The sequence below is a fragment of the Cyprinodon variegatus genome, unplaced genomic scaffold (genome assembly GCF_000732505.1).
Source record: "Cyprinodon variegatus isolate N-32 unplaced genomic scaffold, C_variegatus-1.0 Scaffold373, whole genome shotgun sequence".
NCBI classification, from domain to species: Eukaryota; Metazoa; Chordata; class Actinopteri; order Cyprinodontiformes; family Cyprinodontidae; genus Cyprinodon; species Cyprinodon variegatus.
Window position 1 is genome coordinate 643,200 of NW_015150826.1, and position 16,672 is coordinate 659,871.

At 39.2% G+C, this 16,672-nt stretch overlaps 2 protein-coding genes across 3 annotated transcripts in view; both read right to left on the reverse strand.

Annotated features, from left to right (window-relative positions):
• LOC107092268 (exocyst complex component 3-like) overlaps positions 1-957 on the reverse strand; it is a 14,908-nt gene extending 13,951 nt beyond the window's left edge. The window contains exons 1-2 of one of the 2 annotated variants that reach the window (XM_015386636.1): positions 797-941; positions 390-449 (exon numbers count right to left, since the gene is read on the reverse strand). The gene's annotated coding sequence lies outside the window, so the exon portion shown is untranslated. Of the gene's footprint in view, positions 1-389; positions 450-796 lie in introns of both variants that reach the window. The other variant, XM_015386635.1, reaches the window with a different exon arrangement.
• Positions 958-9,589: 8,632 nt separating this feature from the next.
• On the reverse strand, positions 9,590-16,035 carry LOC107092270 (protein phosphatase 1 regulatory subunit 14A-like). The gene is made up of 4 exons (XM_015386638.1): positions 15,747-16,035; positions 13,907-13,987; positions 13,731-13,763; positions 9,590-11,527 (listed from the first exon to the last, which is right to left on the reverse strand). The coding sequence occupies exons 1-4, from the start codon at positions 15,936-15,938 to the stop codon at positions 11,351-11,353; spliced, it is 483 nt and encodes a 160-aa protein (XP_015242124.1). The 5' UTR covers positions 15,939-16,035; the 3' UTR covers positions 9,590-11,350.
• Between the last annotated feature and the right edge of the window lie 637 nt (positions 16,036-16,672).

Here is a 16,672-nt window from a genome sequence, read left to right on the forward strand (position 1 = left end):
ACAGACAGACAGACAGACAGACAGACAGACAGACAGACAGACAGACAGACAGACAGACAGACAGACAGACAGACAGAAGTTATTCTTTACTCAATTAGATTTGACTTGGTTTACTTGGTCTAAAATAAGTAAATCAGGTGAATCTGCTTAGTTGTTTTTTTTAAATCAATTTATAAAATAAAGTTTAGGGTTTACACATGCAAAATAAAGTTATTAAAGGCATTAAAACCAGAATTTGCTATTGACCATGACTGGTTTGATTTTTTTTTTTTCTCCTTCTGTTTGCAGCATTGAGCCAAAGTCAGAACGTTTCCAGTTCCAGACATTCGCTCTGCAGCCCTTTCATGGTAGTAAAATAATGTTAAGAGGAGCAAATACAACAAACCTAACTCAGATCTTTATTGAGTAAACAACTGTAGAAATTCAAGATTCCATGAAGGGAGCAGAACCTTTTCCGTTATAAAAAGATGAAGAAGGAGAGAAACTGTCCATGACAAATACAAACAGCAGCCTTCAAAAGCAATTCAAAGGATTGAAAGACTGGAAAGGATTCACTGGGATCTGAGGTTTCAAATATTTAAAGCTTGACCTCAACAAGAAATAGCAAGAGGACAGACAGATGTCTCCCTGTTTACATTTTCCTTTTCTTTGAAATGAAGCATAAGACTTTTTATGAATTCTGAGAACTCTACTTCTCAGATATTTAACTCTGAATTAAATATCCAACTGTAAAGGTTTAAAACATCTAATAAACCACATGAGAGGAAGAAATTCCTCAGCGAGTCAGAAGACTTACCTGAACACTCTGCTGTGCTGTGGTTCAGCTCGGTGTCATCCTGCAGATTGCTGGTGGTGCAGGTTGAGGGGTGTGTGTGCGCGCGTGTGTGTGTGTGAGGGACACTGATGTCTTTAAGAGCATGTCTGAAAGTGACTCAGGAGAGCACTGAGGCTGCCTCTGGCTTCCTGATGCTCTCTATTGTGGTAGAAGGTGATATGTTTTCCTGAGGAAACCCCCCCCTCCGAACCTCGAGCACCTCTAGCACACCTCCCTCACCTTAACCATAGAGCCCATCCGGCACCCCACCCCCCACCCAGTGGAGGAGGGCTGCAGCTTTTCTCTCTGTGTTTGTGTGAGTGCTCATCTTAGAGCACAGAAAACAAAGCAACAGCCTTGAGAAGAAATTCCATTCTTCCTTCATCATTAATCCCCAGAGAAAGATTTCAGTTGAAGAACTGAACTTCTTTGACGATGAGCTGCTGCTGTCCTTACTTTCTGAGTCAGCAGCAAGATGCCCCTCTACTCCCACCCAGTGTTCATACTTACTAAAAACAAGAGCGAGAGTTTAAGAGGTTGAGAAATGTTGAGTTGGACTGATGAGACTACATGGGGTGTCCACAGCTGCAACAATGCTGCAATGGTGTTCTACTTATGTCCAAAACACCTATGTGTCATCAGAAGATAAATGAAAAGAGTCAGCCATAACCAAAATTTCTACTAGAGAATTTGCCAATTTTCCTCTATCCAGCCGTTTTTATTATTTGTTTACTATGAAACTGCTTGATATCAGGGAGGCTGGTGTCCATCTTAACTGGTAAAGCATTACATTTTTCACATGGGTGGCAAGGCATAGGGCCGTTTATGACAAAAACAAGAACTGAAGAGCTAAACATGGATCTTTGTTGACGAAATCTTGAGAGTTATGGGTGTGAGTTTTAATTAACTTTTGTGAGACACTTTAGTGTAAAGTAGGGCATTAATTCAGTTAAAAAGTTTATTCGAATTCTATAAAGTTTCTTGCCCAACAGCAATGATGAACTGCATGGCAGCATTCTATACCCAGCTATTGTAGTATCTAGGCAAGAACTGTCAGTCTGGTAAAGAATCTGGTTGTTATTCAAAATTGTAAAGGTTAACTTTTTTGCAACATAAAACTGACTAAAACTAGACCAAACGCATTTTAAATATTAGCAAACTGAAACCGACTAAAACTATCACATATTGTAATGACTAAAATGCAACTAAGACTAATAATAGTTTTCGTCCTAAAGACAAAGATTAAATCTAAGATGGCTGTCAAAAACAAAACTCCTCAGGGTAAGTCTCCGCTAATCACAATGTACCAAATGGGAAATAAACAAGCGCAACTACCATAATTCTAAAAAGCAGCTGATTTGTTTACATTCAGCTCTGCTCCTGGCATCATTATCACTCATTCTCCCCACTGTGCAGCTCAGAGCCTCTTATTAGTGCACATGCTTACCACCTGCCTATTTAATCAGACATCAAACAAGTTAATATAAGTGATGGCAAATTGTAGCCTCGTGAACCAATGAACCAATCTGACACAACTGGCCAAAACTCAACACAATGCTCAATACATTTTATATAGTTTTTGAATGGTGACATCTGCTGGATTGCTGTGAGAACTACCTTAGAGTGGGTATCCTAATGTTGGTATTAATTCATGGTTGAAATTGTTTGTTCCATAATAATACTATTGATAATGATAATAATATAAAGAAGTTGTTAAAAAAAATGACTTATGAAATTATAATTTGACAAACAGCCTCAGCTGAATGTTGTATAATCATGCTTCAAACTGTAACACTGCACTTTAAGCAGTTTTTGACGAAGGGCTTTTCCCAACCTCCCCCCCACCTGCTATTCACTACATTTGCACATGCCCATAGAGGGTTGGCCATATCAATTCCCATCTGAAATCGGTTTAAGTGGTTTATAAGGCCCTCCACAGCAAGTGAGGACCTGTCGCCCTCTCAAGCAGCATTTAATTGTGGTCAGCTTGGAGGACGGGACATATAAATGTTTGTTTGCTGATGAAGATTCTCGGTCATCCAGGTCATAGTCATTCCAAAATTTTGTTTCAAAGTTTGAAGACATTTCGCTTCCCATCCAGGAAGCTTTCTCAAAGTGTTAGGAATAGCGTTGAAATCCAGGCTATATGCAGAGCCTAAATAGGCCTTATCAACAAAGGACATTCGTTTTAGGGCAAGAACGTTCACATTTTGGAAAAGAAAATAAGTGATTGGAGAGGGGCATGAAGGAAGCCATCTATGTTAAGAAAGAAAAAACAACCTTTAACAGAGGGGCCGGACTCAGATTTCAGCTTGGGGTATTGCAGGCTAACTAAAGAAGCCAAACGACCCCCATTCCAAAGAGGTGGACCCGTTCGGCCGTTTTAATTAGCATGTTTTCTAAACAAAAACAAGGCCTTTTTGGGCTAAAGTAAACTCAGTGATATTTCTGAATTTTTTTTATTGAAAAAGCTCCCTGGAAAAGGTTCCTATTAGATTAAGGACAGTTTTATGATGGTGTCTTTTGTGACTGTAAATTCATTACTATTTGTATTGTAATTTTGTGAAGCACTTTATGACCACTATATCTGTGAAAAGTACTATATGAATAAACATTACTTATTTACTACTTACTTATGGCTGTTTTATTTTAGATAAAGTCGTTTAAAGTTAGTTTAAAGCTGACTATTCAAGCTCTGCTGAGTTAGCGGTACCTATTTCACTGTTGATCCGATTCAGGAGCTCAATCTTCAGCCAACCGCTCTTTGTTACTCCTTCTTCTTAGTAGAGAAGAAGAGCAGAAGGGATTCAGAGACCAGTCTTCAGAGCACGGAGTCAGGCGGGTGAGCAATCCAGAGCTCAACATGCTAAGGAAGACAGGAGACAGGTTAGAATAAGGAATCGAAAACATCAGGTTTCAGAGGACTGTTGACAGGAGAGAGGCCTAGGCGTACCACATTGTTTTAACACTCTGGCGTCCTTCAGCTGACTGCAGGACCACGCCCACCTATCAATAACAACTACCTGTGGATGACAATAAGCAGAGCACAGAACATGTTGAAGGCTCAGATGTTCTCATCACCACTTTTTGTTATATCTTCTACCATCTTCCTGGTGAATAAATAATGAGGCGGTCTAGGAGAATGTGAACTTTTATTTACTCAACATAACTGCTCCATCAGCCTTCTTGACGTTCTTATGTCACACGTAACTACGGTAGCTCTGTCACTACCAAATGCATAACAGTAGCATAACTATAGAGATAGCTTAGGATAACCTGAGACCCTCTAACTATACGATTTAATATTTAAAATTCTAATTAATCTAATTAATAAATAAATTTCTATTATATAAATAAAAATAACCAATTTTACACAATATTCAGCAGTCTAATGGCAGTGGGGAAGAAACTGTTACGTAATCTGCTGGACCTGCATCGGATGCTTCAAAGCCTCTTCCCAGAGGGCAGCAGGGAGAACAGTCCCTGGTGGGGGTGTGAAGGTCATTTATAATGGGACACGCAGCGCTGGGATGAAATGCCTTTATTGGAGGGAAGAGGAGCCCGGATGATCTTCTCTACTGTTCTTACTACTCTTCTCACCTTCTTCCAGTCTGAGGTGCTGCAGCCTCCACACCACACATTGAGAGCTGGCCAGAAGTATCTCTATGGTGCTTCTGTAGAAGGTGGGGAGGATGGGTGGGGCCAGGTTGGCTCTCCTCATCCTCCGCAAGAAGAACATGCACTTTTGTGCCCTTTTGATCAGTGAGGTGGCTTTTACAGTCCAGGTGAGGGTGTCTGTGATGTGCATCCCCAGGAATTTGGTGCTGCTGACCACCTCTACAGCTGAGCTGTTGATGACCAGTGGAGCGTGGTTAGACCAGTTCTTCCTGAAGTCCAAGATGATCTCCTTGGTCTTCTCTACGTTCTGGATCAGACGGTTATCTCTGCACCAATCCACCAGCTGCTCCACCTCCTCTCTGTAGTTCTGGTCGTTGTCATCACTGATGAGGCCCACCACCGTGGTGTCATCTGCAAAATTCACGATGTGATTGGTGGTGAACCTGGGGACGCAGTCATGTGTCATTAGGGTGAACCGCAAAGGGGCTCAGGACGCAGCCCTGAGGGGAACCTGTGCTTAGACTGATGACATCAGAGGTGTTCTGTCCGACCCGGACTGACTGAGATCTGTTGGTGAGGAAGTCTAGCAGCCAATTTCAAAGAGTTGTATTGAAGCCCAGCTGTTCCAGTTTGCCCATCAGATGCTGTGAGATGATGGTGTTGAAAGCTGAACTGAAGTCCAGGAACAGCATCCGCACATGGGTGTTCTTCTCTTTCAGGTGTGCCAGGCTCAGGTGGAGAGCAGCAGAGATGGTGTTGTAGTCCGTGGTCATCCGAATGCCTTTCTACATGCTCCTGGTGTTGCTGTCATCATGGAAAAGATCCTGGGTTTTCTGGCTGTGGTTCTGCTTCGCTGATCTGATGGCACAGTTTAAGTTGGCACACGCTGTTCTCAGTGCCTCTTTATCACCAGACTTGAAAGCTGAGTCCTGTGCTTTTAGCGATTTTTCGAACCTCTCCATTTATCCAGAGGGGTTGGTTGGGCTGGGTGGTGATGTTCTTTTTGATGCTGGCATCCTCTATGTATTTGTTGATGTAGGCTGACACAGTCATAGCATACTCATCAATATTTAATAAGTTGCCATATGTTGCTGCAGCCTTGAAGATGTTCCAGTCAGAGCATTCAAAACAGTCTTGGAGAGTCTCCATGGCACCCTCAGACCACACACGGACCTCTTTAAATGTCGGTTTAGCCCTGATCAGCTGGGGCGTCTGTGGAGGGGGTGGGGACGTCTGGAGCCGAGGTATTGAATTGCACTCATTGCACTGATTTTGTGCAGTATTTTCTAATGCAAGGCCTTTCAGAATCTATAACGCAGGGGCATTATTATTTTTCAGTCAATGAGGTTTTAATAGGAATAGGTGGAGTGCAACTTTTCTACTTCTGTTATTTGCTGTTGTTTCTCAAAAAAATGCATAATGATATTACAGCTTTGATTGATTTATTTAAAATTTGAAACATTGCCTAGCCTGTAAGGTGTTAAAAAAAAAGAACCAATTAATCGAATCATATCGCGCTGTATTCTTGAGTATCAAAAATAATCGAATCGTTGGGTCAGGAAATCGATACTAAATCGAATTGCTATGATGGGTGTGATTTACACCCCTAGTTAAAAGGTAGCTTTTCCGTCTCTTCTGTCGCTACAAGTATGCTTAGTGTGAGGGTTTGTATTTGAGTCAATGCAATCCACTGGTTTTCTTAGATAGAAAACTTTGACTCAATTTGACTGTATGATCTGGTTGAACTGTAAAGTGCCTTGAGATGACTTGTGTTGTGAATTGGCGCTATATAAATAAACTGAATTGAATGTAGATAAATTTGACGTCCTTTGAATCTATTATTTTGCGTATTTTAATGATACAAATAGAACATTTATAAGACAAGTTTACCTCTGCAGAATTCTATATCTTCAAAAGAAAAATAGGATAAATCCACATATAACAGACACATTTACACTATATTTGGTTAAAGACGCACAGATTTACCTACTGTTTTAGTTGCTGGTAATTTCAAATGTAAACCTTTTCAAAGCGGAAAATAGTCCTAATTCCACATTCATTCAGTGATGCTTCAAACATTGACAAACAGCATCTAGTGTGTGTGCTTAAAAAATGTGTATAAATGTAACAAGAAATACTGCTTTTCTTTTTAAATGAAATATACCCTGATTTTCACTTCAAGCATAACAAATGGAGCATGCATATTTTTGCCTAGGACAAGTGACATCAGACCAATAGTGTCCCTACCAAAGTTGAAATCAAACCTATGCCCTTGGGACAATCAATATGTTATTATTGTATGGGGGGGATACAGTCCTTATAATTGTGTCAGGAGGCGCTCCTGAGTGTGAAAGCTGTGGGAAAGAAGCTGTTCCGGTACCTGGTGGTTCTGGTGCGTAGGCTTCTTCAACCCCTTTCAGACGGCTGGAGGGAGACACACCAAGCAGTGTGATATAATGCCTCATAGAGTCCTGCTGATACTGGTTAAGACCACATGCCACATTTGGCTTTGTAGCCAATTAAATAAGGTTTACAACAAGCTTTTTATTAAGCTATTATAAGCTTTCATAACAATGAAAGATACTCACCAGTCAATCATCAGATCAAAATGAAAAAAAGAAGAAAGATATATGCATAAAAAAATTTATGGCCATCAAAATGCTTCAGTGAGATTAATGGGGTAAAATTACTGTGTAAAAGCAATAAGCAGATTTGGAATGATGTGGCACATTTGGAGAGGTCTGGAGATGCTGGTGACACCAGAAGTTAAAAGTTTCATAGCTCTGGAAGTGTTATACCTAGATGGCTGAAATGCTGTGCAGTTCTGGTTTACATGATGAAGAATAAATATAATAAAACGACAAAGGCTTATTTTCAAGCATTTTTACTGCTCTTCAATAAAGAAAGAAAAAAAACATTGAGTCACTGTTGAACTGATGCAGTTTAAGCTGTGTTTTACTCACAGTTTTCCTTTATGTTTTTAGAAACTATAAGGTGTTAGCTTTAAAATTATGTATTACACCTGTAATTTGGCCGTACAGTTCCTTAGTTATTTCCTTTTCCATTTAGGTATCCAAAAACGGTGAGAATTACTTAAAATTAGGTGGAGGATAATTAAAATGATCATAAAGAAAGAAATCTGATCTTATTCAAGAGATTAACTTAGGTTGGGGTAACAGTTGGAGGGATTATGATCTTTAGTCATTTTTATTTCATGTCAGGAAGTGGGATTTGTCAACTCTTGAAATTCTCCAAGAAGCAGAGATGATGTAGGGGGAAAATGGGAAAAAAAATAATAGCATGAAAATTGGTTATTGTGTGTTGTAATCCTTAGTTTTTTTTTAATTTTTTATGCACAATAACACAATAGCATAATAGTATATTATGCTATTGTACATAACTGTAAAAACCCTTTTTATAGTAATATCCACCTGTATATTATATTCGGTCCATATCCAGCTGTAAATTTCTTTCATAACACTAGTTATCTATATATTATATTATATTAGTAAAATTCTGTTTATAATAGTATTCATCCCTATATTTATTCAGTAGAAGCCCATGTCCTGTATTTATGGAACCATTATTTATCCTGCACTTGCTGCTATTGTACTTCTGGTTAGACCTAAACCGCATTCCGTTGCCTTATAACTGTACATGTGTAATGACAATGAAGTTTAATCTAATCTAATCTAATAAATAACGCTTTTTGAAGGAAATGTAACTGAATTATTTAAGCTGTTTTGTCTCAGTCTTTAGCTGCTTCTCATAGGCCTTGCAACAAGAAAAAAGTTATTTTAATGGTTTCTAGCAGTTCTCTGCAGTTATTGATTAATAAACAGCAATGTTCTTAAATGTTTCTGATCATCCACAAGGTAACAATGTTATGAAACCAAGCAATGGTAATAAATGCAGAGAGCTGTTCCAATTTTCCATGCAAAAAATCTGCCATATTTAGGGCTTTAAAAAGTTTGGTAAGCCACAGTGAAAACCTGTATTCACAAGTTGGCAAAACAACATAAAAGAACCCAGAACCACATTATACAGGAGCAGGACTCCAGTTAAGAAAAATAAGGCCAACTAAAATTTGTTGCATTAAATAGTTTTTCTCTCAGTACACTGCAAAAACACTCTACAAATAAGTGCAAATTTCTTAAATTAAGCGTATTTAGCCTTAATTTGAAAAGGTAAATAAGATGATTTGCCAATGGTATGAGTATTATCACTCTTATAATTATACACTATTTATACACTATAAATATACACTTAAAAAAATACAATGCAATTGTTTTTTTCTTATTTTAATTATAAAACGGTCTTGTTCCAGTGCCGTACTTACCTCAATTCCAATATATGAAATAACTGTAAGAAAAACTTAATTACGGCATTTAAATTTTTGCAGTGTAAATAAAAAAAAATTTTGGATTTATTTAGGTTATCTTATTCTGATATTAAACTCTTCTTGATTTTCAGGAAGAAAAAAAAAGCAGAGAGGGAAAAAATCTGTAAGGGAGTATAAACTGTAAAGCAGCAAATGTGAGAAGTTTTTAGGATGTTTGTCTTTCTGAGATTACTACAGGAAAGCCTCCTCTGCCTGTCCGGGCATCGTTGGGCAGCTGGAAGATGACTTCTAATCAGACAAGCTTCTGCTTGTTTGTTTTACCACAAAGCAGGGAGAAAACATCATGCCCAAAAGGAGATCTGGTTTATGTCAGTTTTTCTCCAGGGAAACATGAGCTGGATACCCACACTACAAAAACTGAAATATAAATAAGTGGATTCTTCTTGAAAGGAATTATGCTTTTTACATGAGCAGACAATTCAGACTATTTGCCAACTAAAGAAGATAATCTATGTTTTAAAAGGGAGGGGGGGGGGGATCAATAGGTGCAAAAACACTTATCTAAAAAAAATTTAACTTTTTTTAAACCCTTTTTTTCCAGTGTAATCTGATCAAGGACATATTAATGCTGCTGATAGCAGAACCTCTCCTCACATCAAAACAAATAAAAACATGTGAAGAGACAGATATATCAGAGTGTGCACAGCCTCTACTCTAAATACATTTCTGATCATTTACCTGGAAACAGAGGATATTTTTCCTACAGCTATTAAGGAGATTAAAACTAAAAACTCAAACAAAAGTGAAAAAGTTATATAATATATTTATTAAAGGCTAGAGTTCAGGAGCAGTTAAAAATATTTGTAACAATTTGAAAAATGTCCTATCCATATCCATGGATTGATCTAATTAGATGTTTTTGACCACAGCTCATCATCAATCAGCCATCCTGAACAAATTTCATCTAATGTTAAACACCCAACAGACATAACATCAGCAACACGATGATGTTAGGAGTAGGAATGTTCATTTACTGTCTGGAAATCTGTACGAAATTTTGTTTTGTAGACACTCTATATACTCTGTATATAAAATGACAATAGAAGTTGTTTAAATCTAAGGATATCTGTTGATGGGCCGGAAGTAGCCATTTTTTCAGCAAGCCTCCAAAGCAGCAGTTCAGGTGGGGTTCTTCTGGTCTCCAGTGGACCATGTGTCTACAAGGTCCGATGAAGGAACAGTGGAGAACAAGTTGTTGGGTCATGGGTGGCTGAGAAGCAGTGGGCTGAGACATTCAGTCTAGTCCATCAGAAACGTTATGGTAGACTAAGTCTGTGGTCTAAACAGCAGCAAGCAGTCAGACCATCCAACAGGAATCCAGACTCTCTGCTCTTCCACCTGCAAATACTTTCCCTTCTAATTTACTGATTAAAGTTATCACTTGGTGACAAGCAGCAACAAGAACAATTGGTCCATGAGGTTGGAAAATAATGGGAGCTTTTAGATCTAATATAGGAAGTCAATAGCCCTATTTACACTACCATCTGAAAACTGAGCTGTGCTGAGTACGGACCGAGCTCTGAACAGTTAAGTATGCTGAGCTTGGTTCCTTACGAATGTTTACACATCAAGCTAGCACGGTTCCTCGCCTCCTAGTGTCAATCTACAGTACTACTGCTCTCTAGTAGGAAAGCTTTGTGACTTTTGCTCTGTCCAACATTCCCTGTATAGCGCTGTTTGCCCAAATCAAAATAATAGCTTCAGTCTTGTTGTAATCCCAAGTTGCACCACACTCTTTTGAAGCTATTTTACAAAATGTAGTGTTGAGAAGATTTCGATTGTTGTTTACAGTTCTGTTTTGCGGCAGGTGGCAAGCAACTTACCAATGTGCGTTACCACCAACTACTGTAAGCTGATTGTAAATAGGAGATGACGCATTCTGCTCATACGCTTTTTGTTATCAGAGAACTGAGCCAGAACTGAGCCGCGCCAAGCCTGACTGTTGAACTAGAACTAGTGTAGTGAGGTTCAGTTGTATCTGGCACAGTCTGGTTCAGTTTTTTTTTTACATTGCCATTGCCATTTACACTCAACAGGTATCTTGGTTACTGTGCTTGGACCGATCTCGGCACAGTTTTAAAAGGGTAGTGTAAATGGGGCTTAAAGATCAAAGGGTGAGTTTCCTCAGGTAACCACTTAGTTCCTTTAAGAAGTACAGATTCTGCTATTTTTTAGGGCATTCAATGGGGAATATATGAGTCCATTAGTGTTAGAGACAGAATGAACATTAATACAAAAGATAACACATAAGTCATAATTGCTAAATGAATTAGTCTTACTTTTTAATCATTAAAGATATTGGGTTACTGCTTAGTTGGATTACTTAGCTTAGTTTGGTTCTGTTTCCCTTCTATCTTAGGCTGGGTGGTTCTGTTTTAATGCCTTTCTACTCAGTAAGCCTGACTCAGCAGCAGAGTCATACATTGGAACTGGGTCAGTATATTTGAATCAATATTAATCCCAGAACCGCCTGGTCCAACGTCTGTTTGTCTGCGAGCTGAACCTGGATGGGCTCATCAGAGACTCTGGTTGTGGCGTTGCGTGTGGTGGATGTGGGGCTGTGCGTGGTGGAAGTGGTAGGGCTCATGGCGGTGGACACTGTGGCAGATGATTGGATGTTCAATGCCTTCGCTCTGCAGCTCATTCTGCTTATGAACTCCCACGAGTTTTTCCACCAGTTCCTTGATGAAGGTCTGAGAAAGAAACAGGAACCAGAGCAGGTGTCACAGAAATAAAACATATTTAATATTTTATTGCATCTGTTTTTAATTTATTTATAGAATTTCAATGTGTTATATGTGAATGACCAATGGCATGTAGCTTGAATTGAACATATAAGTGGGAGGCCCATGGTCACTCTGGAGGAGCTACAGAAGTGCACTGAAGAACATGACAGAAGTACAGGTCTGGGCTCTCATTTATAAAACATAGAATCCACAATAAAAGGGCACAGCTAACAAACACCTGAAACACACCATTATAAAACCATGGTGACAAACAAAACAGCTCTTCTGAAGCTCCACCCACATTTAACCAAATTCCTGCAATTGTGTATTTGAATGAGTGTGTATTTAAATGTTGGTGAGTAAGTTGGAAAGATAAACTTGTTAGGTAGCCACAGTAAGAAAAAGTATTAATGAAAGTCGACGTACACAAGTTCCACACTCAATGCTGTGCCTATACGAGAGTTGAAAGCAGTGAATGAGCTGACAGTTTGTCTCTTAGCATCAAAAGACTCACAGAGCAAGACTAAAACAGGACCGTTAGTTCAACTGTCTCCTTGAACCCTGGTCGACTTTAGCAGATGGCCGCTCACACTGAGCCTGGTTCTGCTGGAGGTTTTGTTCCTGTTAAAAGGGAGTTTTTCCTCTCCACTGTCGCTACAAGCGTGCTTAGTGTGAGGGATTGTCTTCGAGTCAATGAGTCGATGCAATCAACTCGTTTTCCTTAGAGAAAAAACTTTTAATCAGTTTGACTGTATGATCTGTGAACTGTAATGTGCCTTCAGATGACATGTGTTGTGAATTGGTGCTATATAAATAAACTGAATTGAATTGTTTTCTGGTACTGTAGTATGTCAGGGCAACAGATAGGATGTATAACCACCTTCAGAGAAATAAATGACCCACATGTGTTCTGTTGTAGCAACAATCAAAACGGAGCAGGAAAAAAGCAGCCCAGTCATTATAAACAATGGACAGCCCACATTACGCTGTCCCAACAAGCACATTTACTGGTTTACTTAGCCTGTAAGAAGCAGAATACAAAACGCACCGACCGTTTAACATCAATCCAGAATTAGAATCATTACTCAGAGGTGTCAAAAGGTGATGTAGAGAACAAACAGGACAGAGGTGTCATGTTTATTACTCAAGTAGAAGTATAAATCCCACTTAAGAAAACTTTTGTAGAAGTGAGCGTATCAACTTAAGCTCTTTACTCAAGTAAAAGTCTACAGGTAACATTTTTAAAACTACTTAAAGTTTAAAAGAAAAAATAATGCATGTTAAGGACAAAAGCTTTATTTAAGGAAAAATTTTCTACAATTCTGGATGATAACTTCCTTATATTTAATTTTCTTAGTTTTAAACCTAATTGCAGTGCCAAATTTAAATTTGCATCATCTTGAAAAAACATTTATTTTAGTCTGTGGTGAAAGAAAAGTTGGAGCAGCAAAAAGAAATTAATTGTCTGGATGGAACAAATTATTGTGATGGTTCTAATTTTTTTAATAGCAACAAGCCATAACAAAAATGAACTTAAATGAAACAAAAGGAGCATATCTATTTTTAAAACGTAAGGAGTAGAAGGTAGAGATAATAACAAAAAATGTCAGGAATGAAAGTAAATAGTTGTCTAATAGATAATTACTCTAGTAAAGTATAGATAGCCAAAGTGTCTACTTAAGTAAAGTAACAAAGTATTTGTACTTTGTTACTTGACACCTTTGTCATTAGTCAGTTATTCTGTTTGCTCTATCCAGAGTTCGCACTTTCAGCAGAATCGGATCATTAAACTGTAGCTTTGAAAACTGATTTTTGGACCAAACAGGATTTCTTTCTGGAGAGAAGTCACCTTTTGTCCATCTTTCTCAGGACATGAAACTATTTTTATCAACAGAAGCGACGGAAGGAATTATAGCCCTTTGGTTTGTTTATAGACATGATAAAATAAAGCTGCTCTCAGTTGAAGCTGCAGCTTTTCTCTGGACACTATCCAGGAACTGGGCCTACAACTGGACCAGTGAAAGAACAATGTTTGACTCCAGAAAGAATTGTTGTTTCTGTGTTCAAACTGAGGGAAGGGAGAACAGCAAGCCACTGTTTAGGAAGCAGCAGGATGAGAAACGTTGGGCTGGGAGAGAATGATCAGAACCAAAAAAATTTCTAATCCTACCTGTGTGTTGTTACTGCAGTTATGGAGAAGTTCCTGTTAAAACAGAAAAAACACATTATAGACTCAGACAGATTTACACACCTATGATGCTAATAGAGTAACACCTTCTTGGATCTACTGATGCCACTGGTTCAGCATGAAACATACATACAAACACAGACCAGGGGACAAGTTACCTTCAGCTTGTGGACTCGCTCGTCATCAGTCTGCAGGTCGATCAGGTCGTCAATGTTCACCTCCTCTGGCATGTCGCTCTCCTTAAGTCAACAAAGCAAAATAAACAGGAGAAGAAAAATGTCAGTCACTGTAAAAAATAACTAAATGTAGAAATGAGATACAAAAAAATACCATGACCTTCTGATTTCTGTGGGTCATAATAAACATTCATTCAGCACCAGAAGCTCTGCAACCAATTGGAAACATTCAAATAAAAGATCAGTCCCTGGGAGGACTGGTAGTGTTCAAGTGTTGTGCATTTTTTTTTTTTTTTTGTGCTCTTGACCAGTTTCTGGATCTTTTATGAAAGAAAAGAGGTCAGAATATTTTGGCTGATGAAATAAGATGTCTTCCTGCAGAGTAACAGAAACTTTGACCTTTCCTCACCCCACTGAGAAAAGTCACAAACTGCAGACATCTGGAGGGTGTTTCACACTGTAACACAGCCTGCTTATCTTTAAACAATCAGCCATTGTACTGTTTGTGTGGAGAAACCAGCCATCCACACCAGTCGTCTGAGCTTCTAGTTTGTGTGACTGGATCTAGGCACAAACAGGACTGGAGTCCTGGAGGACGCCATGTCTCTTCTAGTTCTGTCCTCTGTGGGGACATATTCTTAAAGGAAAAGTCCAGTCAGCAAAGAATAATGAATGGATAATCATTTATACCTAAAACTAACACGTTCACTGTTATTTAATTAATTTAGCATTAATCAGTAAATAAATAAAAACAATATTTTTCGTTGCGATCACTGAGGCTGGGAGCGGCCATTTTTGCCCAAATATAGTAACGCCTCCCTCCTGTCATCTTCCAGCAGTGACGTCACGGTGCGGTAAGCCTAGCGCCATTCTCCTCGCTTTCCAAGCTAAATTAATGGGAACTACTAGACACTTCTGCAATCAACAACAATTATTGAAGATTTCCAGAGGACTTCACCATTGAAATTCACCAGAGCTATAGTGAAACTGACAATGCCCATGTGCATGGCAGTTGGATGCTGGAATACATCCGGTAAAAGTGAAAAAAAAAAGAGTTATTCCACCTTTACTATTCCTGATCCTCCATTGACAGGTTGGTCGTTGGATCGCCAACTTGAAGAGGGAGGATTTGCCACCGAACTTCTGGCCAGAGAAAAATCACGTAATATGTAGCCAACATTTGGAAAAAGAATGTTTTCAAGATGACTTGGATAATAGGGCGTTGTGACAAACACCAGATACAGCACTGGGACTTGATCAACAGCTAATACCGCACCGTGACGTCACAAACCAGTAGGTGGCAGTAGTGTTCTTCACAAACATGGATCCCTCCAGTAAAGCACATTCAAATTATAATTACTCTTAATTAAAAACATTGATCATTTATTGAACAGGATGTTATAATTTCCTTTTCATTTCTATTTTCTGAATATGACTTTTCCTTTAAGTCTTGGTTTTATCTGAGGCACTGCTTGCTGGCAGGAAATGTTTCAGCTGTGATGATAAGGACTCCAGTGTGTCCTGTTTGTTCTTATCACTGGAATCCGACTTCTGAAAACCATCCAGTCTGATTTCACAAAGCAAACTGGTAAGATGGATTCAAAAACACATTTTCCCTGATGCTTACTCCCCGTCAGCCTTTATGTCCCATCATGTCCATTTAAGGACAGGAAGATCCGATCTATGAGAGGAACCCGGCTTATTGTGGAAAGAATGCCTTGTAAGGAGATGACCCCCCACCTCAACACCCCAAAGATCACTGGGACCCTTTTAATGACAGCTCTCTCCAATAACTGCTGAGGAGGAGCAGCTGTGGACCCACCTGACCCCGGTACAGCCGGTCCAGACTCTCATCGATCCACTTCTCCACGTCCAGCCGCCGCTGCAGCTCCTTCCTGTTGTACTTCACGGTGACCCGGGCATGCCTCTTCGGGATGTGACCTCCCAGCTCCGGGTCTGATGGGAGCAGCTGATCGCTGTCTTCTAGCGGCGTCCCGCTGCGCTCGGTGGCCATCCTGCTGTCCTGATGACTTCTGCTCTGATTTTTTCCTCACCTGAAGTTTGACTGCAGCCGTGCGCTGGGAGGCGACAGCAGCTGTTTATGTGGGGGTGGGATAGTTATTGATGCGGTTCCAGGTCAGCCCCTCCGCCAGTTGGTTTGCCGGTTTCATGTCTCAGTTCCCTCCTACTTTCATCACAGAGCTGCAGGCAGGGGCGATTCAAGGACCAGATGTTTCGGGGTGCTGAGCACATCTGGCCAGAGAAGATTTCACTGTTTTCTACACATATTTTAAAAACTTGTTCAGTGCGTTTTGCTAAAGACTGACTCCATCATTCACTAATTCATGGTATCTGAGACGTGAGCCAAAACCCTGACAAGCAAAGCAAAAAGCAGCAGAACAATATTCTAACAAATTAAAGCTTTTAAAACAACTAATTTCATGAAAATCTTTGAATCAGTTTTCATGAAATGAGTTTTCTCTTTTGTGTGCCAAAAATTACGTCCCTGATATATGAAAAATAGTCAAGTTAATGAAATGTTTTTATTTGCCAGTTTAACTTTCGCTATTCTGTTTGTTTTGTTACGTGTTTTTTTCTGACCTTTCACTTTTCACACACCTTGCTCTGTTCTCCCTTCTCCCTCTTTAGACTGGCAATCATAAAAGGAATTATAAAAAAAAAAAAAAACTAGTTACAGAAATAAATGATAGCAATTTACTAATGTTTCAATAAATATAAATATTGAGC

Bases quoted from the DNA above. Each gene is read 5' to 3' on its own strand.
- LOC107092270 (XM_015386638.1), bottom strand. From the start codon at position 15,938: ATGGCCACCGAGCGCAGCGGGACGCCGCTAGAAGACAGCGATCAGCTG. The intron at 13,988-15,746 runs GTGGGTCCACAG...TGTTGACTTAAG, and splicing joins ACCGGCTGTACCGGGGTCAG to GAGAGCGACATGCCAGAGGA. The intron at 11,528-13,730 runs GTAGGATTAGAA...TTTCTTTCTCAG, and splicing joins ACTGCAGTAACAACACACAG to ACCTTCATCAAGGAACTGGT.